General features: G+C 43.8%; 5 protein-coding genes and 1 non-coding gene across 6 annotated transcripts; 3 read left to right on the top strand and 3 right to left on the bottom strand.

Moving 5' to 3' along the window:
* Window positions 1-110: 110 nt before the first annotated feature.
* On the bottom strand, window positions 111-192 carry METBIDRAFT_t105. The gene has a single exon. It is a non-coding gene; the product is annotated as a tRNA-Leu (tRNA).
* Window positions 193-1,449: 1,257 nt separating this feature from the next.
* On the bottom strand, window positions 1,450-2,994 carry DAL7 (Dal7p; the record flags this gene model as incomplete). Its single annotated transcript, XM_018857132.1, has 1 exon — window positions 1,450-2,994. The coding sequence occupies one exon, from the start codon at window positions 2,992-2,994 to the stop codon at window positions 1,450-1,452; it is 1,545 nt and encodes a 514-aa protein (XP_018712942.1).
* A 2,288-nt stretch (window positions 2,995-5,282) lies between these two features.
* METBIDRAFT_39767 (arad-like aldolase/epimerase) lies at window positions 5,283-6,155 on the top strand (the record flags this gene model as incomplete). Its single annotated transcript, XM_018857173.1, has 1 exon — window positions 5,283-6,155. One exon carries the CDS (start codon window positions 5,283-5,285, stop codon window positions 6,153-6,155), a length of 873 nt encoding a protein of 290 aa, XP_018712943.1.
* A 425-nt stretch (window positions 6,156-6,580) lies between these two features.
* REP1 (Rep1p) lies at window positions 6,581-8,896 on the bottom strand (the record flags this gene model as incomplete). The annotated part of the gene is made up of 1 exon (XM_018853952.1): window positions 6,581-8,896. The coding sequence occupies one exon, from the start codon at window positions 8,894-8,896 to the stop codon at window positions 6,581-6,583; it is 2,316 nt and encodes a 771-aa protein (XP_018712944.1).
* A 4,108-nt stretch (window positions 8,897-13,004) lies between these two features.
* METBIDRAFT_77840 (FTR1 family protein) lies at window positions 13,005-14,162 on the top strand (the record flags this gene model as incomplete). Its single annotated transcript, XM_018858778.1, has 1 exon — window positions 13,005-14,162. One exon carries the CDS (start codon window positions 13,005-13,007, stop codon window positions 14,160-14,162), a length of 1,158 nt encoding a protein of 385 aa, XP_018712945.1.
* Window positions 14,163-16,670: 2,508 nt separating this feature from the next.
* On the top strand, window positions 16,671-17,816 carry METBIDRAFT_77841 (uncharacterized protein; the record flags this gene model as incomplete). The annotated part of the gene is made up of 1 exon (XM_018858779.1): window positions 16,671-17,816. One exon carries the CDS (start codon window positions 16,671-16,673, stop codon window positions 17,814-17,816), a length of 1,146 nt encoding a protein of 381 aa, XP_018712946.1.
* Between the last annotated feature and the right edge of the window lie 6,265 nt (window positions 17,817-24,081).

Below are 24,081 nucleotides of genomic sequence, written 5' to 3' on the forward strand. Positions count from 1 at the left end.
CATTCACCTCCACATAAACATATTCAAGTTATAAAAAAACCCTCTTGTTTGGAGAGGATATCTTCCAATACTCTTGGCACAACTTCCATCGTGTCGTAAAAAGCAAAAAATGACTCCGGCGTGATTCGAACACGCGCATCTTACGATAACAGAACTTGAGTCTGCCGCCTTAGACCGCTCGGCCACAGAGCCTTATTCGAATTTCCTGTATGCTATGATAATAAAAACATGATAAAGTTAGATAGTCCTGTATAATACGAGGGACAGAGAGTCCAAACATTCCTGATAAGGGTTACCCCTCACCTACTGTATAGAACGTTTCAGAACTATAAAGGAGTGTCAGGATAAGAGATCCCCAGAGAAGAAGGACAACACTTTTTAGACATCAAGAGTACTACAGATAGTTTAGGCCCATTCACGGAGGCTGAACTATCTATAAACCTATCTACTCGTAGTTAAGAGACAACTTGAGCCTGTAACATAAAAGTTTTGATGGAGTGGTAATATTTGGGCAAGACAGTAGGGAAAGAAGACTAGAAACTGAAACTCGAAATCTTAGACGCTCAGAATTAATGAGAGCCAAAGCATTAAAGGCAAGCACCTGAACCCAACCTGCAAGATAGTTCCTTCAAATATCCCAAAGAAACTCAAGGTAGAGGACCTGGCAAACTACCATCACTTCATACCCTCTTTCCCCACTTACAAAGCCATGTTATGCAGGAGAATTGACCGTCTATATTTCCCTATCTCGTGCCCTATACTACAAGATTGAAAACTTGGGGAACTTAACAAAATTAAATTGGTTCGTCTTCACGATTTTTAAGGTATACACCAGAAGGCGTGGCGAGTCGCAGGAAAACCGCTCCAACCATCCGAGTTGAAGCGACTACTACAGGAGACCTATCCTAGGAGCCGATGACGTAATCTCCAATACGTGAACAGATACGGGCCAAGAGGACCGTCCATATTATTAAATAGTTTTGCTCCTTTAATCAGATAAATCTACCAAAAAATAAAAAAAATTCAAGAAACCTCAATTGGTTTGTTAAAATTGTTCGCAGGGTTCACTTGCTTAGGGACCAGGAGGCAAAGACATTTTTTTTTGAGAAACATCATATTATAGGGTGTCACTGGAGAGATGTAAAACCCCAGTAACGAAAAGCTATAAAGAAAAACCTTTCTTGGTATTGTCGCCTTGTCAAATAAACTATGGCCACGGGCCTTCAGGAAAACATTTCCTATGGGACGATGACATTTACTTTCCAACGTTCTCCCCTGAAAAATAAACTGATAAACTGTGGCTCATATTTTGAATTGACTGTTTGGCCTTTTGAAACAAGCACCAAGTACACCAATTCTTGCCTTGTACAGCTCAAGGATTGAAAGTATCTCAGTAAGCGCATAAGAATTGGTTTAAATTAAAGAAGAGTCAAGCAGTTGGAGATTGACCTATAAAGAGTATCTAAAGCCTCTGTTTTCGAAGTCAGTCATACCAGCAAATCCGTCAAGCATCGCCTGCTTCTTGATCTTTTCCGTATATTCACCCTGCTCCTGCTCTCGCTTGGCATTCCGCCATCTGCAAAGAAAGTAGTAGCCAATTCCGAGCGCAATCATGCCCGAATATGAGGTCATGAGCCCGATCATCGCGCTGGTGTAATCAGGCGACTCCTCGGCAAAAAAGATATTGGCACCCGTGATATTTCCAGCGGCATAAAACATGAACCAAAGAGCACTGGTCACCGTTTTCTTAGTGCTTCCTGCAATGTTGGCATTGATGAATATCCAACTCAAAATCACTGGCCCGCCAATGATATATTGAAGCCATGTGCACCCCACCAGCGCCCAGCTGTTGTTCTCAATCAAGTGAATGCCTATCAAGCCCGCCAATCCAGGCACGCAAAGACCACAGAATATAATGCACCGTGTGTTGGGCACTTTCAAGGCAATAAGCCCACAAGCAAAAACTACCACAAACTCAATGGCACCCGTGGGCATTTGCAAAGCAGTGGTAGCCAAAGGACCAAAGCCAAATCCGGCAATCAACGACGACTGGAAATTGGACACACCACCATTGATGACGCCGCATGCCAAGCCAATCAAACTGAAGATGTAAACTTGCACATCTTTCATGGCCTCCAAGGCCTGTGGCCAGAGGAACCGTTGGTCCTTGACACCCTGGTCGTTTTCGGATATGTGCTTGATTAGAATAGTGCGTTCTCGTTCTGTAAGAAAACCGGCCGTGGCGGGCGAGTCGGGTGTCAAGAAAAAGAAGCCCACGGCCCATACTAGATTCATGAGCCCAATAGTCAAGAAAATCAATTTCCACGACTGGAGCGAGCCGCCGTCTGCATGGCCAAGCCCAAATCCAAGAAGCGCGCCAAGAACAGTGGCAATCCCGTTGCAACTCAAGAAGGTGCACATGCGAAAAGGCTGATCGTTTTTGGAGTAGAACATACCGCATATCATCATGCACGTAGGCGAGATTCCTGCTTCGAACATGCCCAAGATAAAACGCAACGCCAACATGCCCGCATAGTTGGTGGCGGCAATGTGGCAAATCAAAATTATTGCCCATACCACTAACATCACCGACGTGTACTTGGCTACGGGCACTTTCTGGATGATCCAATTGGAAGGAAACGCCCAAAACAAGTAGCCAAAATTGAAGATGGCGGCCACCCAAGAGTACCGCTGGCCAGTAAGACCCAAGTCGGATTTCAAGGAGTATGCCGAGGCATAGTTCAAACTCAACTTGTCAAGAAACTGGAGCGTATAGGTGATACAGAGCACCGGCATGATGCGCCAGTCGACCTTGCGTCTGATGCGGGTCAATTCGGCCTGCATCTCCTCGTCAGAAATCTCGTCCGCATGCTCGAAAAGATCAAGTCCAACGACATTTTTCTTTATACCTTCGTCTTCAAACGATGGTATGCTTGAGATTTCATAGGTAGCACTCAGCTTCTCCGAGGGCTTCTCCCAGGGCTTGTTCAACATGGTGAAAAGACGATTTTCGTGACCTGGCTTTCACAAATAACACAAGAGGAAAGATCCTTCTGATTGTTTTTGCTGGTCATGATCAACGAAGAAGCTCATATCGTATTATATATCACATGTCGTCTTTATCAGCGAGCCCCATATTGCCGTTTTAGGTAAGACGACTAATGCGCGTTGAGCCTCGCGTTATCATAAGCGCGAAGCGCAATCTTATCATAGCAATTGAAACACCAGGTGAGTTATTCCAATCCATTGATTCAGCCGAACAAACCTAAGCACTAAACCTCTTCTATAAAAATGTGACTTCGATGGGTTTCGACCTCCCCCGTGACTGAAGATTATCAAGATTGGCAACTTTCGCCTGTTCACTGGCTGCCGTATGAATCTAGCGATCTTGATATAAAGCTAACGATTCCGATAAATTGCTGGACTGGACTCTAAATCGACTGACAATTGCAGCTCTTTCCCAACGTGGACCTATCCGCCATTAGATGGTAGTACCCCTTTCCTGCACACGGGATTCGAAGCATGACATGCAGTCCTACGTCAAATTGTTCTATGTCCACGAAGTAATGATATACAGGAGATACTCATGACTGCAAGGATTTACCGGGATATGAAAGCAAATTCTCAAGGAAAGGGAGTTCAAAAAACGACTTATCAGTTTTTGAACCATAGCAAAAGAATAATAATCGAAAGGTACTCCAGGGTTTACTATTGAATGAGACGTCGATCCGAACAACTCAAGATCCAGGTATGTTCTTTCATGAGGACTTCGAGGCACAACTAGAGGAGTAACGCCTTGCTAGTACTTTCATCCTTTTAGTCAGAAAATGTGAGATGCTGCTAGAAATATGTTGCTTAAAAGTGAAAAGAAATCTATTTTTTCAAGCTGACTTTGCTTCAGATAAGGTATCCAGGAAGCCTTACTCACTGAAATAGTAGCTTTCTTCAAATAGAGCCAGGTAAAAATGTTGGGTGAAAATATTATGTAAAAGAACACAAACATTCAAATATCCATTGCACACGCTTTGAATGACCCAGCCCTGGACCGTTAGGACTTGTCAAATACTGAAGTACTAGAGCAATACAGAGTCAGACATCTGAGTGTGATAATCTGAATACTACTTCACGAAGCTTTATTGTTAAACTTTGTATGCTATAGTTCATCAAATGCAAAGCTGATAAAATCATCTCTTTTCCGGAAACGCAAATTGGATGTTAAAGAAAAGCTGCTCAAAAAAGGCGCTCGTCTGAAGAGACATGTTTGCAAAGTACGGACAGAGTCCTTTAGGAGTTGAAATCAGTTCTAGGCGCATGGTTGTCTATGAAGTAGAATTTGACCATTCGAAAGACCACATTTAACTATCAAACCATCAGCTCTTAACAGCGTTCATTGGGGTGTTTGGTTGGAGCGATATCTTTGTTAAATACTAACGCATGTGTCCTAAGGGCTCACAGAGAACAGATTTCTCCAGTAGAACAAAAGGCAAAAGCCCGTTGACTTAGATTTTATGTGTGAAAACATACCATGAAAGTGTGCCTCATTCATCATTGAACACCCAAGAATTTGGGGCTAGAGGTGCCAGAGGTATTATCGAGTACTTTCGCTATAAAAAACGTGGCTGAAAATCCAGCTGTAAAGTCATAAATACTTGGCCGTCTGCATCAAACCAGATGCAAAAAGAGAGTTTATTCAACCTGACTCCAAGGGATGCTCGCAAGGTGACAATATACGCGACTGGACCTATGACGGAGAGAATGACTCACACGTTCATGACGACATGAATATGTAATTGACAACATACTGCACTGTAGTCAGGCAATGAAAAACACTTTCAATTAAAGGCAAAAAAAAAAGTTCAAAAAATACCTGGCCCCAGACAGGCGCAGATTGAATTCTCGGGAGCGCAAGAAGATCGGTGCTTGATAAAAAAGCCACGATTGGTTTCAAGTGAAAACATGCAATGCGCACAAGCCAGCTGAAAATTATAAGGATGAAATATTTACCGGCACCTATAATGCATGCTTTACTAGAGCATGAATTCAAGTATATGTTGCAAATGAAGAGAGACCAATCGCATCTGGTTATTACCGCGCCACGTCCGCGCGTATTTCCAAATACGGCTCTGTCTGCTGTCCAGATAGTGCCCGGGTTTCCTAATGAGGAAACGCGATGCCAGCTCGGCCCGCCTTTTCCATCGCTAGCCGGCCTTCATATACTAGCCTCCGTTCTAATACAAAAGCTCTCCTTCTTCCTCTGCATTCTTCGTCTTATATCCCCAATAATGTCGCCATCTGCAGATCAAGCCATCACAGCAAAAGGATATAAGATTGAGTCTGCAGGCGCAAATAACATGTCCAAAGGGGGGGCCAACCCCCACGTGCCCCCCACGTTCGGTGATAAGTATGAACAACGCAGATGGATGCTTGAACATGCGTCGGCGGCATTTCGTGTTTTTGCCCGTTTTGGTTACAGTGAGGGCGAGGCAGGACATATATCATTGAGAGACCCAGTAGATCCGACCACATTCTTCATCAATCCATTGGGAGTGCACTTTGCCATGATAAGTCCCGCCGATTTGGTGCATGTTGATCGCAAGGGCAATATTTTGCCTGATGGGAATCAGGCACCCATCAATGCGGCAGGGTTTGCCATACATCTGTCGTTACAAGAGGCCAGGCCCGATATCAACGCGGCATGCCATGCACATTCAGTTTACGGCAAGGCGTACTCTGCGTTCGGCCAACCAATTGAGATGTTGAACCAGGATGCATGTGTTTTTTACAACACACAGGCCGTGTACAAGAATTTCGGGGGAGTAGCAATCGAAGGCGACGAGGGCCAGGAAATCGCCGATGCAGCTGGCGGTGCACGGGCCGTTATTTTGCAAAACCATGGGCTACTCACAATGGGAAAGACAGTGGACGAAGCTGCGTATTTGTTCATGCTCATGGAAAAATCGTGTCAGGTGCAGCTTTTGGCTGACGCTGCTGCTGCGGGGGCCAAGCGGGCAAAAGTCTTGATTCCTGAAGACGTGTGCGCTTATTCTGCAGATGTGACAAACCACCCAGATGTCATGTACAGCTCTTTCCAATCTGAGTATAGCTATCAGAGAAGGTTAGATAAGGACGAGTTTTTATGTGCAAAAAGTGACTAGGTAAACAAGCGATCAAACGCGAAGAAGGCTTGGTACTTGGGAGAATCCTCGGCCTGATTCGAATAAGCTAGCTCTGATGCCTGTATTGAGAAAGAGCTTTTTATGAAGTTGCTTGCAATAGAATCCATGTACCAGGGTTCGTCTCTGCTAAACCTCATTAGTTGATTGTTGGCTGGCGGCAACTTTTGAGATACATATGTCACTGCTTCTGATGCGACATTAAATTACGTTAGAAAGTAGAAGTTGATGAATTACAAACAAATTTCCCTGACTAAATCTCACACATATCCCCACTGTGAGCAGGCTCCATCGGTAGAAGCATAATCTCATGAGCCACTGTTGACAGCAATTCATGGAAAGCTAGACACTGACAGGTGATTAGTTCAACCATTTTTAATGACCTGCCCCTATATTCTATGCAAAGTTCATCGAAAGTAAACCTTCGAATTCGCTTTACGCTCATTTCCTGAATTGCTGTCTGGGGTGTGTATATTCACAGACTCTGTCGTTGATGCATCTTCTGGGGCGCTTGTTGATTCTGTGTGGTGAGCTGCATGCGGAAAATATACCACGTTGATGGGAGGCAAGTAGTACACGCTCAGAATTGGAAAATAATGATATTTGTCGGATTTCTTCTCGCTCAAAGAGTCTAGAATCTTTTGAAGATCACGGGGCGCTTGAAATACGCGATTTTCCTCCTTCGACTTGGAAATATCGACGGGCTCATTCTCATCATCGCTCGTGTGTGTGTGATCGCTTCGTGCAGATTCTCTCTCGGAACAAGGTGTATCAGGTTTTAGTAACAAATCAGGACTTCGTGATTCCTGCTTCATTTCCTGAATTGCACTCCCATCCATAGAATTTTTTTGTGCGGTTGCCATTGTGCTTATTTCGCTGGTGGGATTTGACTCTTGGCCAGCAAGATCATCAGAGACTAAAGTTTCAGCGAAGCCCGCGTGACCAAAGCTCGCAGCAATTCCAGGTGACTTTGCTTTGATTAATATGTCATTTTTCGAGTGGTAGAACGATGGATTGCGGCCGCGCACGATGATTGGGCTACTTGCCAATTCCTCAATGACGTGGCTGCCCGTAGAGGTCTCGGCAAAGACTTGGACCAAGAACCTGTAGTAGGTTTGAAATACAAGGTTTGTACTGTTCGCGGTCGCACTTTTAAACTGTAACTTCTTGACCTTCCAGACTGATTTGCGCTTGCACTGGGCCACATTTATTGTATGAGAAGTACCAATACGCTCCACCTCCAAGCTGTCTCCAGCCTTTCGCGCATCCTTAGGGTCTGTTCGATGTTCATTGGCCAAAAGCGCCACTTGTTCCGCTTTGTCTTTGTCGGTGATCGCACTCACCGCCACACGCAAGCGAAGAATCTTCTCCTCGCCAATTGTCATGCTTGTTGATGGCGAGTCAATATGAAAGCATAGATGTAGGTTAATGAAGTTACGCCTGTAACACGAGATAACTTGCGGCTGGTACACTTGGTTAGGATGAACCGTGCCAACTGACAGAAAGATGTAGTTATAGTTGTCCTGGTCGTTGGAAAGAAGACGACCATTGAGGAAGCCCTGTAGACAAAATTTGACAGGAACTTGGCCCGAGGTTACTGGCTGGCTAGCGGTAATTGGCTGCATTGGTTTTAGGTCCACAAGCTGGTCCAATGCGCTGTCGGAATAGTCTACAGTGATTGGCGAGACTACCAGGCTGTCTGGTTTTTGCTGCGAGAGTGGGGTTTTTGGCTGCTTGCTAGTCTTGTGGCCAAAAGTACCGGATGTTTCTGTCTTGACACGTCGATCTTTCGAAACACGGCCTACAGGCCCTGTCTCACCTAAGATTTCGGCATTAGACATGTCTAAGCCACCAGAGCCATGTGGCGAGTAGCGGATTCCCTGTTGTGGCTCTAGCAGGCCCTTATTGAGCGTGGCAGGCTCCACTGTGGAAGCCCAGGCGGTAGGATCATACTGACCTTGAGTTGTTGTGTTATAATCGTGTTGGAATTGTGCTAAGGGGTACTGACAGGGCCTTCGGAGATGCACGGATGCAGCTTCAGAGAGCGAAGGATCCATATAGTGCAGCATGTAGCCCATGTCGAGGCTCAGAAACGACAGAAGGTTGTGACTGAAGCTGCTGGCCGTGGGAGTGAGATCAGTATCCAGGGGCATCTCCAGGATGAGATTCTGATCCATTCCGGGAAGCCCAGGAGTGGTGAATTTCATGAATGCATTGCTCAGGGGGACACTGGGCTCCGCCCGATATCTGGCGGTATCAGAAGGGTCGTGGAAAGGCGGCACGAAGACGTTATGGCCACCGGCGGCAGAAGCTGGTACAGGGGTCACGTGGTACGGCACGTGACCAGGGTTTTGTGGCGTCACATGACGCGTCACGTGCCCGAAGTTTTGGATCGGTTTGGGAGCTGAACGGAGAGGCGGCGTCATTTCTGCAAGCGGGGCCAAAACACCGTTTTGCTGCGATGCCTCAAAGAAGCGGAGAAGACTTCCAGAGCTGGTGGAGCTGGCGGCAGGGGAAACATGGTCACGTGACCCGGCGGGTAGCGGCGGGTCGTCTTGCGAATCAGCGCCATTCAAGAGGTCCGGAAGAAAAAGCGAGGCGAAATCGTCTATCTGGTCTTTGTCACTCATGATGTTCATCAAGTGAGGTTTCTTAGGAGGATTTGGAACCGGGGCAGCCGGGGTATCTAAATAAGTTAGAAACTTGCTGATGTTGACGGACATGACTGCGCGTTTAACTGAAGCAGCGCGGGGAAGAACCTATGTACAGGAGCCTAGGACATGCAGTCAGTAGACGGGTGTTCTTGCGCGCGTCTTGCCCTTTCATTGTTCTTGAGCATTTTTGTTTGGCAGTATGCTGACCCTAGCCCTTGATTTGTGTGGTCGAATTTCTTATATTAGGAAGGCTCGCAGGTTCTTGAAAGGAGTGCCAGTTTTGGTCTTCTATTCTCGATAAACACTTGGCGGCATTAGTCGTGCCCAAAAGCTTCGATATATATAGTCCAGATATACTAGACGGCTCAGAGTCGGAGTACATTACCATCACCGCCACGGCTATTCGTCTACCGCAAGATGTACTAATGGCGCAAAAGAAGAACCAGAGCAACTAATACGTCAATTCCAATCAATACTGTCACATGTGCTCACGTTCCGATGGATGTGCAGGTAAGCCATCTGGGTCTTTGAAGACTGTGTTTTGAATCTTGTGATTTTTATAGATGCCAGGAAAATCCAAAAAGGACCTTACTTACTTCATGTCCGGTACGATTTTTCACGAGGGTCTCTAGTTGAAGGGAATTTTCTACTCCTGCGGGAACTTGAAATCCGCAGGTACTCCTATCATTTTGTTCATAACTGCATGTGCTGACGATACATAAGATATGTGCAGTTGACAAGGGGTAGGTCCGGGATGTCGGTTGAAACAGTACTGATGTTAGATGCAACGTCGTATTTGGTTTCTTTGAGCCCGCTAGTGTCACGAAATTACGATTGACATTTCCCCTGCGTCACCACAGAACTAACGGCTTTGAAGATCGTTTAGTACTCGGTGCTAGTTTCCATATTGCCAAATGTAGTTGACAACATTTTTCTTTTTGCTTTCTATCAGTTATTTTTGTCTTTTTTCGTGCCTTCAGCATGACGTCCCCAAAGATTTCTCCCGTCCTTTGAATTTCCCTAATTCCGATTGTTTTCTTCATGACTGGTATTAAAGCTGCGTCGCTTTTGTTATTGAGCCGGTCAAGCTTGTGTTATGCATATTTTTATGCATATATTGCAAAGTGTCAGTTCATTGATCAGTCTTTTTTGGAATACTATTGGCTGACGAGCTTTTTGAATCAGGCAACGAAAAGCATTTTTTTCGGACTGAAAATATGCCCAGAATTGAGTTTGCCTTTTTTTTGAGTCTAAGAATTATTCAGTTCCACGATTAGCCGAAAACCTCATAAGCAGAATCCAAAAACTAGTCTATAATGCATGCCCTTGCTTTACATGCAGCGGCGAGAATTTCCGTAGATTCTTTAAACTTTCAAGCAGCGTACATGTATCATCCTGTATCATTTTGATTATAAGGACGAATATTTATATATAGACCACAATCAGCATAGGAATTTGGGCCGTCACAGAGCATTCCTTCCTAGGCTTTCTCTTTGTGAACAGAAATTCAATGTCGTAATTTGCTACCTGTTGCCATATTCATGATGCTGAGTATCTTGAATGAGATCAGCAGATAGCTATAAATATCTTATCTACCCGGATTTTCAGACTAGCACAAGGAGTATAACGCCTACTTCCAAATCATTTTTCCTGATCATATAAGTCTCACCCTTCTCGTTCACTATCATATGTATTTTCAACATTCGCTTTGTTTAACAAATTGTTGGTCTGCTTTGCAAAAGTAAAAGCTTGAGGTCAATGATAACCTCGTTTAAGGAGGAGATGACTGTGTTACCCGTCACCTGATCTTTGAAGAGTATGCAGTGTCAATCACAAAATTTTGTCAGATCTTTAAGGTCGTAACATCGATTCCAATTATAGTATCAAGCACAAACCTCTAGACTGCTTCAAGAGAGGATACAATTAAAGAGTCCCGAGGAAAATACCCAGAGTGGTCTCATCTGTAGGCTCTCTATGTTAGAAGGCACATGTTTGAAGCAATCACGGATATTTTGGAAAACTAAGAACATTTTGCTTTTTACGTGAGTAGCATGTGACGATCATGATACCTTCAGATGTTTGAGGACGTCATTGCCATACATGCCATATCACTTATGTCGGATGTTAAAAACGTGGATATTCCTAAATATATCTCTCCTGAAAAACCGCATGTTCAACCTGAATACCCAAACATTCAAGCAGAGCCTCTTCGAATTTTAGTTGTTTTAGAAATGATATTTTGTAGATTATCGAGCAGCATTTCTCCTTATTATTTTCGTAATACAGCCACTAGCCACACATACCAAATAATCAAGCTATTGTTCTTTTCAAGCTGACATAGGCCTTGGAATTAAAGTCTAAGCTACTGCTTTTTCAAAATATGAATTTATCAAACCACTGGGCCATACTTTATTTTCATGACAAGACCTCACAGGGACGTGCACTGGAAATCAGGTACTTACAGAGAACAATTTCGATACCGGAAACAAAATCAACCCTTGGAGAATTTATATAGTCTGGTTCGAGGGCCCATGTGTCTTTGCCATATTCTTTGTAGTGATGTAATGGTGACTAAAGAAAAGCGGATCTTAGCATACGAAGGAGATTCACCTCCAGAAGAATTCACTTTCATTTAGAATTAAAACGTTCTGTGTAATACCTGTACAAAAAAGAGAAGACCAGAAATTCACTGAGTCTTAGATGTCGATAGATTGTTTTATGAAAAATCCGAGGGTTAACAGCTAGTAGTCAACAGTCTCTAAAGCCAACATCAATAGCGCTCCATAATGTCATGAAGTTGGGAATGGTAGTAGGATAATAAGAGAAAAAAAAGTCTGCCTTGCAACCATAAATGTCTGTTACCTTTTGAAACCTTTCCTATCATTTCGTCTCCCAAAAATTGATTCAATCTTTGAGTTTAGAAAACTACCAGACTAGCTTGGACGAGAGGCCAAATAATGGAATTGAATTTGATAGGGGTGGTGCTTGCCTGATGGTGAAAGTTTAATCTTAAAATCTGGATGGCAGCTTCCTCACTCTGGATTTTTAGATCGGCAGATTCAACTTTAGTATACACATCCAGGCAAGTATAGCCGTCCGCCTTTCATTGGCTGTCTTTATATATGATGAATACGATGATGAATGAATAATCTGGAATGAAGCCCGCGACATAAAAATATCAGAATTCGAGGTAAGCCAATTCCGCATCGGACTTTAAATCTCGGTACAACATTGTGTTGGGGTCGATCGTTTCGATAGTGCACGGGACAAAAGCCCAGGGCGCAGGGCACGCAACTCCTGCCTGTTTAAGCAAGTGCCACAGCCAATGACACACATGTGTCTTCATGAGTAGTCCAATGAGAGAATGCAGGGAGTCGGAGCCATGAAAATGCGACTGCATTACATCGGTCAATAGCAAGATTCTCCGGTATCGGCTCTTTTGCGTTATGGAGCCCCGCTCCTGGCTTCACAAACCCGTACCCTCGATTTTTGAATGGCCCTGAACTTAATGTCTTTTATAACCTCCAAGATGACTTAGAGTAGGAAAATGACTTTCACAGCCTTTAAATCGAAGAGAAAACAAAGTTCTCCTTAAAGATAACAGTCCGAAATCGAGGAAAATTCTTCTCGTAATCTGCAAGAGTCAAATCTTATCAAACGCATCAATGGCAGGTCTTTGCGTTGAAAATTTTTCTTGAACGCGAATGATGCTGCCCATGCGGGACCACAGATGCAGGTGTCACGCTTGTAAAGTTTAAAGATAAATTGGGCTTTGAGCAATGGCAATATAACTCTCCAGGTGATAGTGCATGTGTTGTTTTCAGAGGGAGATGCTATCTAGAATTAAATCATAATCTTTTCATTTGATGTAATACACCTTTGAATGTTCGGAGTGTCGCAGGCAAAAATCCCGCACCCGCATATGTGAGCCGCACAGTGAGAGTAACGAGATGCGCATACAGATCGGCGTGCATATAATTGGCACAGTGCGTTTTCGGGCAGATTATCTTTTGCCATCTTATGTAGAAGACCCAGATTCATCAGGGTATAAATAGTCGTAGACTTTTTCTCATCTGCTCTTTCCACACAGATTTCCTCTCCCAAGTGATAAAGTTAGTCAATTCTTTCACTGTAACCGTGGGGATCAGATCCTAGCTGCCAATAAATACCGAGCAAAATGGTTGACGTTTTCAACGTTGAGATCTTCTTCGTGGTCTTTAGAGAATCCTTGGAGGCTGTCGTGGTGGTCTCTGTTCTCTTGGCATTCTTAAAACAAGGTCTTGGAGGTGCCACCGAAGACCCAGTTGTTTACAAACGATTACGAAAACAGGTCTGGCTAGGGTCAGGTCTAGGACTCTTAATCTGTTTGTGTATTGGTTGTGCTTTCATCGCTGTTTTTTATACTCTTAAAGACGATGTATGGTCAGAGTCTGAAGACTTGTGGGAAGGTATTTTCTGTCTTATTGCCACCATCATGATCACATTCATGGGTCTTGCCATGTTACGTGTCAACAAAATGAAAGAAAAGTGGAGAGTCAAGTTGGCACAGGCATTGGTCAAAACTCCTGAGGACTCCAAGAAGAAGTGGCTTGGGTTTGGTCATTATGCTAAGAAATATGCCATGTTTATTTTGCCTTTTATTACTGTGTTGAGAGAAGGTTTGGAGGCCGTCGTTTTTGTGGGTGGAGTTGGTTTGAGCTCATCTGCTACTTCTTTCCCCATTCCTGTGATTTGTGGCTTACTTGCGGGTCTCCTTGTTGGTGTCATCATGTACTACACCGGAGCCAACTTTTCGTTGCAAATTTTCTTGATCGTGTCCACGTGCGTCTTATACTTGATTTCGGCAGGTTTGTTTTCCAGGGCCATCTGGTTCTTCGAAACCTACGTTTTCAACCAGCTCACTGGTGGAGACGCCTCTGAAAATGGATCGGGTCCAGGTACCTACAACATTAAGAAGTCTGTATGGCATGTTAACTGCTGCAACCCCGAGTTGGACAACGGGTGGGATGTATTCAATGCCTTGTTAGGCTGGCAAAATTCTGCCACCTACGGCTCTGTCATCTCCTATAATATCTACTGGCTTTTTATCATTGTGACTGTCTTTTTGATGGGTTTCGAAGAGAAATACGGTCACTTGCCATTGCTCAAGAACGTCACGTTGAGGTCCTTGAATCCAATGTACCATATCAAGGGCAAAAAGAAGAATGAGTTGTCGAAAGCTGAAAGAGATGCTTTGTTCGAAAAGGTAAAGAACCAGAGAATCGATGACGAAGAACGTTCTAACGAGTCTCTCATGAACAAAGCCGAGAAGACTTCTGTTTCTGGAAGCAACTAATCTGACATCTGCGATGTCACTTACCAGACTGGGGCACTTCGAAATTGATTGAATAATGATTGTGCTTGTACATTTACACACACACACACACACACACACACAAGTACAAGTACAAGTACAGGCAATTGAAATCATAAACGAGGGTGCCCAATTTGGTTTTTTTATACATTAAAATCGGTCGAGCCGTTCGGATTTAAATTTTATCTGGGGACAAGGGGTTTAACTATAATAATTAAGGGTTTTTGAATTTGATGGATTGACTGACTGTAGCTTTTGTGGACTTTGGACACAATTACTCTACGCTGGTCTAATCTTCCCTTTTGGAAGCTTGGTCGGATTTGCGTGGTACGTGACGAGTAGGACAATAATATCGGAGGATTATCCAGTTTCTCCACCTGAAAGCGCTGACAGTAACGTGCTAGATACCAGGGCATCAATTGCTTGCATGATGAAAGAGAGAAAATATCTTTGGCAATTTGAGATAGTTATAGAGTTGAAAATACCTATCCTCGATGTTTGAGCAACACTATATCTGCAAAGTTAATTTCTGGGAGAAACCATAGTACCAAATGCACGAATAGCATTTCGCTGGAATGAACCCCAATTTTTGTTGCATATCTGTACGCATGAAGCAACTTCCTCTATTGCAGAGCTCTACCTTCAGCTAATATCATCACGTAGTCGGGATTAGATCGAGGGAAACTACAGGAGGTATCTGCAGAAACTCCAGAAAACTCTTAACCGCAGTTAAGAAAAAACAAACTGCTCGCTTGTCTTGCTCTGATTGCTATTGAATGAGTCCTGCGGGAATTTGACACCAAGGTTATGAAATACTGTCATAATTCTATGTTTTTCGTTTAAGTGTGCAGGTTTGAGCCGTTAGCACTTTCAAAAATGATAGTCATTCAGCAAGGAGCTAATTATACCAAGCTTTGAACTTTCACAGGAAGAAAAATTGCTTCTACTTTATTAGTGTCGCTTTACTGGAATCTGTCCAACTGTCGTTGCAGAGATTCACATAATAATTGGTCACTGCTTAGGGTCACCTCACAGTCCGCTATATAAGACCAAGAAAAAACGTTTTCCCATCCTCGTCACCTTTCGGGAAACACTCTCTGAAGTCTGAAGGTTTAGTTCTTGTCTCTTTTTCAAGTGGCTTGGACTCAAAGCTCTTCACTGGTGTGAAAAATTTTCACTCTCCCCGAAATTGCCAGCAGTCTGTATGGTCCATAGAATTCCCAACAACGCCAATATACACACCAGCACCTGCTATCGGTGTTGGATGCCATTTTCGGGATAGCCTGCAGTGATGACTCAAGCTTAAGACCAAGCCTGAGAACGCCTAGCGCATGGGTAGGCGAAGATGCACTTTGAAACCATAATACGGAGTAAACACAGCTATAATACTTGGAATAATTCACAAACTGTTTCTGGTCTTTGATTGATACCTTTGACCCCCAGACGATTTGCTTTTCTCATTATTCTGACGGGAATTCGGTGGGTTTGTTTACGAAGATTCACTTTCAAAAGCATTCATAGGACAGCATGTCATTTTTGCTTGCCGTGACCTATTTTTTTTCAGGTGAATGAGCAATGACGTCCCCCACGCAAAAATTGACTGGAGCGAGAATAGTTATTCTCAGCTATTGTAAAGAACGTAAATCCCTGGCTGGGGCTTTAAGTAACTGTGTGCAAAAATATCAAGCACATGATGCAAAATTTCATGACGGGATCATTTTAGCCCCCAATATGAAAGACGGTAAAACGGTTGCTCAAAGTGATGAGCCTATTTCAATGATTGAGGAGGTCACCGTAGGTGCTGGAAGTTGAGAGGTTTAGAGAAATGGGACTCATCGTCCTGATATTTGTCTTGATTTCATCGCGTATATTGATAGCTGGCAATAACCAGTGGACCCTTTTCTAGTACTACATGGAAGTTAAGATCCGGGGTATCGCAGAAAGCCAGCCAGCCAATTCCGGTGCCCGAGCTCTAGCACAAAAATTTTACGTGGAAGCAGTCAGTTCCCCAAAATCAACAAAAGCTGTCTACGTGTTTAGTATGCAGAAAAAATAGGAATCCTTATCTCTGGCGGCTCCACAACTCTTGGCTATATTGCATATATCTTAGAACTGCGGAGAACCAGTTCCGGTAGATAAGCTGAACCTCGTTGTTGCAAAAACCATGGCAGCTAGTGTCACATGGGGATGAGGTGAATGGACCATTTTTCCAAGCAGAAACACACTCTTACTCGTGGTAAAGCAGTGCTGACTATGATCCAAACTATCTCCACTCCAGCCCGTCAGTCCATTTTCCGCTGTCTGTCCTGCTTCGGCGTATCTTACCCTCTGTGGAGATCGCGCAAAAAGCCCCCGAAGAGCGCAAAGCGCAATATGATCATTCCATCGCCTTCCAGTTACGAGACCATCGAATGCGCTAAGAAGAACCACTATATAAGCCGCTGTAGACCCACACACCCTTTCTGTCTCTCCATCAAACAACATTCCAACATGGTTAAACAGGAAGCCTTCGCCGTGGAGCAATTCATGGACAAACATGAAACAAGCATCGTCTACAACATGGGCGAAACGTGCGTCGACTCGTTGACCATCCCGGAGATCGTCGGGATGGACAAGGAGGCCAGTGCCAAAATTGCACAGGACCTCTTGGGCACAAAACTCACGTATGGCCACATCAAGGGGTCGCCCGAACTCCGGGGTGCCATTGCTGCCTTGTATGAAGGATCCGGCGTCACGGCCGAGGATGTCGTGGTGACCAACGGTGCCATTGCTGCCAACTTTCTTACTTTCTACACGGTGGTCAACCCCCAGGAGCACGTGATCGTGGTGGCTCCAAGCTACCAGCAACTTTCGTCGGTGCCGGAGATGTTTGGTGCTAAAGTTGACATGTTCAATATCAGGGCAGAGGACCTGTACCGGCCCAGGCTCGATGAGCTCCGCACCATGATCTCGCAAAACAATACCCGATTGTTGGTCATCAACAACCCAAACAACCCATCGGGATTTGTGTGGGAAAACGACATTCTTGCCGAGATCGTCGCCTTGTGCAAGGAGCACGACGTCACGATTATGTGCGATGAGGTGTACCGTCCGCTTTTCCATTTCCAGACGCAAGAGCCGGTCAAGTCCATTGTGGACTTTGGCTACGACAAGGCCATCTCCACGGGCTCCATGTCCAAAGCGTTTTCGCTTGCAGGCTTGCGTGTGGGCTGGATCGTGACCAAGAACAAGGAGTACAGTGCCGGGTTCTGGGAGAAGCGCGACTACAACACCATCTCCGTGCTGATGTTGGATGACACCGTGGCGGCAGTGGCGCTCCAAAACACCGAGCGTATTCTTGAGAGAAACCACAAAATCTGCCAGACCAACTTGGCGGTGTTGCAGAAATTCGTTGACGAGCACAGCGACAAGGTGTCGTGGGTACGTCCTCGGGGAGGCTCCACGTGCTTTTTGCAGCTTCACATCAAAGCCACGTCCATGGAATTTGCTGAGAAATTGATTGAGAAGCACGGCACTTTGGTTGTGCCCGGCGAGGTCTTTGGCATGCCTGGCTGGCTCCGCCTTGGATTCGGCAACTCGACCCACGACATTTCAGAGGGCCTCAGGTGTTTTGGCGAGTTACTCCAACAATATTAGATATGCTCGTATAGAGACTATAAAGGCAAATTGGGCGTGCTCCAGCGTGTAGAGTTGTGATCAGTATATGGTGGATGTACGTTGCTTGCGGTCAGTCGGATGCTTGGAACAAGATCCACAGGTATTGGTCTGTCGCACAGATAGTTATAATTTCATCAAAGGTTCTGTAGAGTTTGCTGAACTTGGATCATCTCAAACCCTTGGACAACTGTCACATTGCATTAACACTACACCATTGTTGATATTCGCCATGCTATGTTTTCATTAGACATGTTTATTTGTCGACCCGGTCCTGAGGTGTTGATGAGGGTGTGGTACAGCAGGTCGACTAAGAAGGTTCAAAGGTATCCTCATGAGATAAATTCCAAGATTCATGTTGAGAGGCGTTCTCATTCCGAGAATACATGAAACGGGGTATAAGAGGGGTCTTATACATGAAAATAATAATTCTGATTTGAACACTTCTGATAAATAAGGGACAATGTTATTCTTTTTACTTTTTTTATTATAAGTATAAGTATAAGTATAAGTATAAGTATAAGTATAAGTATAAGTATAAGCATGAACAGTATAATGACAATATATATATGAATATGAATATATTTTCACCTTAAGGTAACTGTTCAAAAAATTCACTCTAGAAAGCTCGTCTTGAGAACTTTCAAGAGCTGGCTTTTAGTGTATGCTGTTGGAAAAGATCTGAATACTAAGAAACATTTTACGTATTTAAGAGTCATTACTAGCTACACTTCTAGAAATGAGGGCATTGTTGAAAAATTGCGGTCGCTGATAAAAATAGATCATCATTCCTAAATTCCTCTTTAGAAAGAGTTGATTCTTGGAGCAGTAGTTTCGGAGCCAATTTTTGGATACTATTAAGAAACATGAAATCAGTCATTGTGTTACCATGCACGATTCAAAGATAAACAGCTGCATGTATGGAAGACTTGAAGGTTTTGATGGATTCCTTTGCGTATTCTGAAGCCGGCACTTTTGCAAATTGCCGGTGTATTCAAGAGACTAATTCCTAAACATTTTCATGCAATTCCAAAAGACTTGGTTTCAACTGTTACAGCAGGACGTCTAAATAGGGGTTAGAATTTGAGATATTTACTTAGGCCATTATTTAATTCCACTCCTATCTTTCAAGACATGATGCTTGCTAAAGTTTTTTGATTGTGCGTTCAATGCAACTTCACAGCGCAAGACGGCTGTTCATGAAAATCGAAATCTAAAAAAGAAGATGGCCGAATTTGGCTAGAGGGTCCAGACCTCAATTTCTGTTTCTAGTTCCCAAAATAGAGATCACACGGGTTCGAGGCTTTAAAAATATTGACGTCTGGCATCATTATGAAACCATTCTGATTTTCTTAACACATGGGGCCGTTTCATGTAACTAGCCCGAGCATTGTATAGAGGTGAAGTATTACAGATGAAGGCATGAAAAACTTGGCAGATTTGTTATGTAGTCTGTTTATCGTCTTTCGCATCTAAATCCAGAGTATTTTCACTTTGGGAACTGACGATAATGATCAGGAAATATTGCTAAATGATTTGGGCCTGTGTCCATTGAATTATCTCCATGTACAATTATATGGAGTTCTGTTTTATAATTAAATGTGTTTTAAGCTCACAGAGTCTCTCCAGAGGCTACGGATCTTTCACGCAGACAAACCCAAAATACCTTTCAGGACACGAGAACCATCACCTGTGAGTACTGCAGAATTTGGATCTTGGGATACTTTCGGTAAATAAAGCTTTTCTGGCCTTCCGCAATCATAATATGTGACACTTGATCAAAGGAGGTTCTGTTTCTTGCCTCCCAAGAAAAGATATTTGCAAGCACATGTACTCTTAAACTTTAAGGCATTGTGATTATTCGACATTTCGGAAGGCTTGCTTTAGAAAGTGCCACGAAAATACGATAAATTTACAACCATTGCGATAGTAATATTTTGAAATCCAGAGTAGCCAAGTACGACCGTAGCATCTTACATACGAGTGAGCACTTTGCGAGGCAAGGACTCAGTGAGCATTACAACTTTGATATGAATGACGTAAGACCAGAGAATAAGTAAAACCTTCTGGCTCTTGAGATTGCTCATGGCTTCGATTTCTACATTTTTTTAGATGAACGTCTCTTCCATACCAAAAGTACAAACCACTATTTACCGGTGAGTAGGGATAAATTTTGCAATCAAAGCCAATTCATAAAGTCATTCCATAGTTCGTTAACTTAGAATCCCCCTATAAAACTTTCGGAGCTCCCACCGTAATCTTTGGTATTTTTGTTGATTAAATCTGCGAGTTCGAAATAAGGAAAAATTCGCATCTACGTGGTTAGTGAACTGTTCACGTTCAACAAAAGTATAAGAGCTATTGTCGCACATGATGTACTAATTCCCTCAAGAAAAGATTACAAGATTCATTTAGTCGTTTATAATCTTGAATAAATCTCAATATGAGCCACTACTAATTCTTTGATTTGTGTTCCCGACTTCCAATCTCAAATAGCCTAGGACGGCCGCAATATTTCGCAGCCACTTATTAGTGCCTTCACTGAATGATTTTTAAAAAACTCCACGGGTCTAGCCATTCCTCAGTTCGATGACTCTCTTTACATACATTCTGACTTTGGGGCTTTTGAAAAGAGGGCGTGACGAGCCTCTTTACATCGATGGAAACATTGGACTGGCTCCCCTTTCGATCATCAGATCTGAACATGTTCTGAGCGATTGTCCATTCGGCAGCTGGAATGGTGATATCGCCTGATAATTAATTGGTTGTGCCACAAGTTCAAGTTTCCTTACGAGTCAATAAGACTCCAAGATTTTATCCTTTGGGCTCGAACCCCGGCAAAAACTGCCCGAGGAATTGCGCAGCCAAAATCAGCCTGAAGCTGTGTCAACAAATGGTGGGATCTTCTTAGTATCATTATATGTTTGGCTCCAAAGTCATGGCCAGAAATTCATTTTGAAGCCTGTCTATTTAGCCGCTGGTCCAGCTTCATCTAAATGAAAAAAGGAATCTTTAATGCAGTTAGGGCTTATTTTCGGTAGATGAACAGATTCCGCCGTCGCAGCCCTGATTTGCCTCCCAGGTGATTACTAAGGCACAGCACCCAGAGCCTTTCATCTTTCGCGCCCAAAACCCTCGCATCCAGCCATTTAATGTTGTCCAACAACTGCGTCATTAGTCAATCTCTCTAGACAGTGTCACTTTTATCCAAAGAATCACAGTATAGTTTTGTCCACTAAACTCCGGGATCAGGGCCAGTCAAAATTTCCACCTGAGTGATTAAGTAGGCCGCGCACCTCGAACTATATAGTATGTAGAGCCACTGCCGAATACACAGCTATTCTATATGAGCTAATATGCCAAAGCCTTTCCAGTCATGCTTGGCAGTTTGTGACTTCCAATTTCAGTGTGGTAGTCTGGGTGCGCCGTATTTGGCGGAGTGCCAATAACCTGTCCATTGCCCCGACCCATATAATCGCTTCTGGCTTCCTCAGATATCCCGGTGCAGGTCATTTCATGAGATTGATAAGTGCATGGGACGGCTGATACGCAGCCCAAACCGGTGATTTGTTCCGTAACTAATTTTGTGCCTGTGGGATAAAGAAGCTCTATTGTGTCATCACGGTTGTTGCAGTACAGTACAGGTTTTGGCAAGGTGCAATGCAAGAGTCACGTATCAATTTTTCTTTGTGTTTTAGAGCAGCCTGGAATCAAATTTTTACAGACCGGCCTGGAGCTTTTAGTGTATAGAGGAGCGGGCTGGTTGAATTAGACCGACCTGGAAGAATTAGAACGACCTGGATTTGTTTAAGCAGCCAGAAATTATTAGAGCAGCCTGGATTTATTAACCCGGCAAGGATTGGAACGCTCTCTATTCATTGAAGCAGCTCTAGTTTACTAGACCAGCTCGGGCTCGTTTGTTTCCACACCAGCCTCATCCAAGACGAGAAAGTGGGGTATTTTCCAACTACAAGCAGCCAAGACCAACTTTACCTTTTGACCACCAGACAGGCCTCTGATTCTGGAAGAAAGAACCTACTTTGGTACAAAAAGCCCAACATGGAACGGTGGTCCTCGTTTTTTTTTTCTGGTGAATGGCCTAAATTGACTAAAAGCATCTTTTATGTCAACCTTGGCAACCATTTTACCGTGAGACTCGATCAACTCACCTTTTGGCACCCAAGCGTTATCAAGAGACATCTTCTGGACCCATCTCTCGTTCTCCATGCCAATTTTGTCACCCAAAGTGAAAAAAAACACTCGTGCTTATAAGAGTTCTTGAACTTTCTTCTGGAGTGAATACCGGCAATTCTTCTTTGAGGGCCTCGAATCTGGAAGATCTTTTTCGTGACATTCAAATTTTCCTCATTGATGAATAAGTTCTGGTTCACTTGTAGCTCTGCGGATACAGAAATACTTTTCACCCACAGCTTTCCCAGATTGTATGGCGGTTCCCGACCGACTGATACCGGGGGACTAATGTATATATGGATAATACGGGGAGACGTCAAGAGTATAGGATTTGACGGTGACATTGCGTGAGCTACATAGTAATATATAGAAAAAACTTTTAAAGACATTAACCAGTACAATGATAGGGTGATACTGCGTGAGAGTATATATCAGCAGTGTTTGCCGCCTCGTTTGAATAACGATGGTCGAGGTTTTTTTCTGTCTTTTCAAGAAACATAGAATATCACTGATGGGATGCAAGACCCACCATCCTCGAAAAGTAAAGAGAAAACCTAAAATAGATTGCAACATTCGCTCTGGTGATAAGCCGCGAGCACCAACTCACGACATGCCCAAAGAAATGTACCTCTGTTCCTCTCGTGGTCATTTTCGTGATCAATCTTCTTTTATTTCACGATGATTTTTTAAAATATTTTATCACCTATGTCCACACCCTCTAGATCATATACTTCAAACGTAATTTGTTTATATAGGTATAGGTACAGGAAGACTTCTGCCCATTACCACTGTCAACCACTTGAATCAGTTAGCTTCCATCGTCACATAGGATATGGTATCCTAAAGGCCCGTGACCATAGTTCATTTGAAAGGCGGCAAAACCACGATATCTTTGCCTCATGGATCTTGAAGACACAAGGCTTGAAGCAAGACGCGATGAACTGGCTTCAGTGCCAAATATCTTCAATGGCAACTATCGGGTAGGAGTTAGGTGCTGGAAAAGCTGGCTGAGAGTGACGGACCATGGCGGAGGAAAAGAGGTCGATTCCGAGAAGCGGCGGTACTGATGGATTGAAGAAGGAAGTTCCAAAACAGATTAATGAAAGAAGATGGCGAAAGGCTGGCGTGACAATTTCCCTGTCTTATGTACTGCAGAACTTCGGATGTATACCCAAAGCGTGTGGACTGATTTGCAGCTGGAGAACAGGACAACGAAACAAAACAAAGTTGTGCTCATAGCGCACATCACCTGGTTTACTGGCCCTGGGTTGTCTCTCTTCAATTAATTGATGCTGCCGTATTTTTTGATCGACAAAATAGTTGTGGGCCCTCGTTTTCCGTCCTGGAATTATGTTCGGTTCCCAGGAGAAACAAATTATGGCATTGACCATGGGCTGACTCACGTCAGTCCAACCGAAGTCCCCTATATTTCGACTTTTCTTGGTTCTTTTGCCAGGAGCAAATTTCCGATGCTCATTCATTGTACCCCGCAACGTCAACTCTGTAAATTACATGTTATTGTGCACCTTCAAGTCGTGTATTATTGCCATGCTACAAATTGCAGACCTGCATATTCCATTTATTAGTACTTCTCATTCGAACGTATGTCGATGGTACCATCTTCCAAATGCAGAGATAGGTTTCAAGGCTAGGTGGGACAGCTGCCTTGTGTCGATCTCTTGACTGAATCATTGATCTGGCTCGGTATTCTTCCTGACATTGGCCCCCAGACCACCCCGAATGTTGAGTCCAAACCTTGTGCCTTGATAGACCTGGAGGGAATTTTTTATGATGTTATAGGGTGTCACTGGAGGGATGGGAGGCCCACCAGCATCGAAGCACGAAGGCGAAAACCTAAAGCAGATGACAACATTGGCTCTGGTGACAAGGCGCGAGCGCCAACTCACGGCATGTCCCAGAGATGCACCTCTGTCCTCCGCGGGGTCATTTTGTCTCTTAAATCAGGCTTACTGGATTTATTCTTTAAGATACTTATTCACCTTAGTACACCTCCAGATCTATCTTGAAGAATCTGTTTATGGAGGTATAGGCATAG

This window comes from Metschnikowia bicuspidata (genome assembly GCF_001664035.1).
Source record: "Metschnikowia bicuspidata var. bicuspidata NRRL YB-4993 chromosome Unknown METBIscaffold_2, whole genome shotgun sequence".
In the NCBI taxonomy this organism is placed as follows: domain Eukaryota; kingdom Fungi; phylum Ascomycota; class Pichiomycetes; order Serinales; family Metschnikowiaceae; genus Metschnikowia; species Metschnikowia bicuspidata.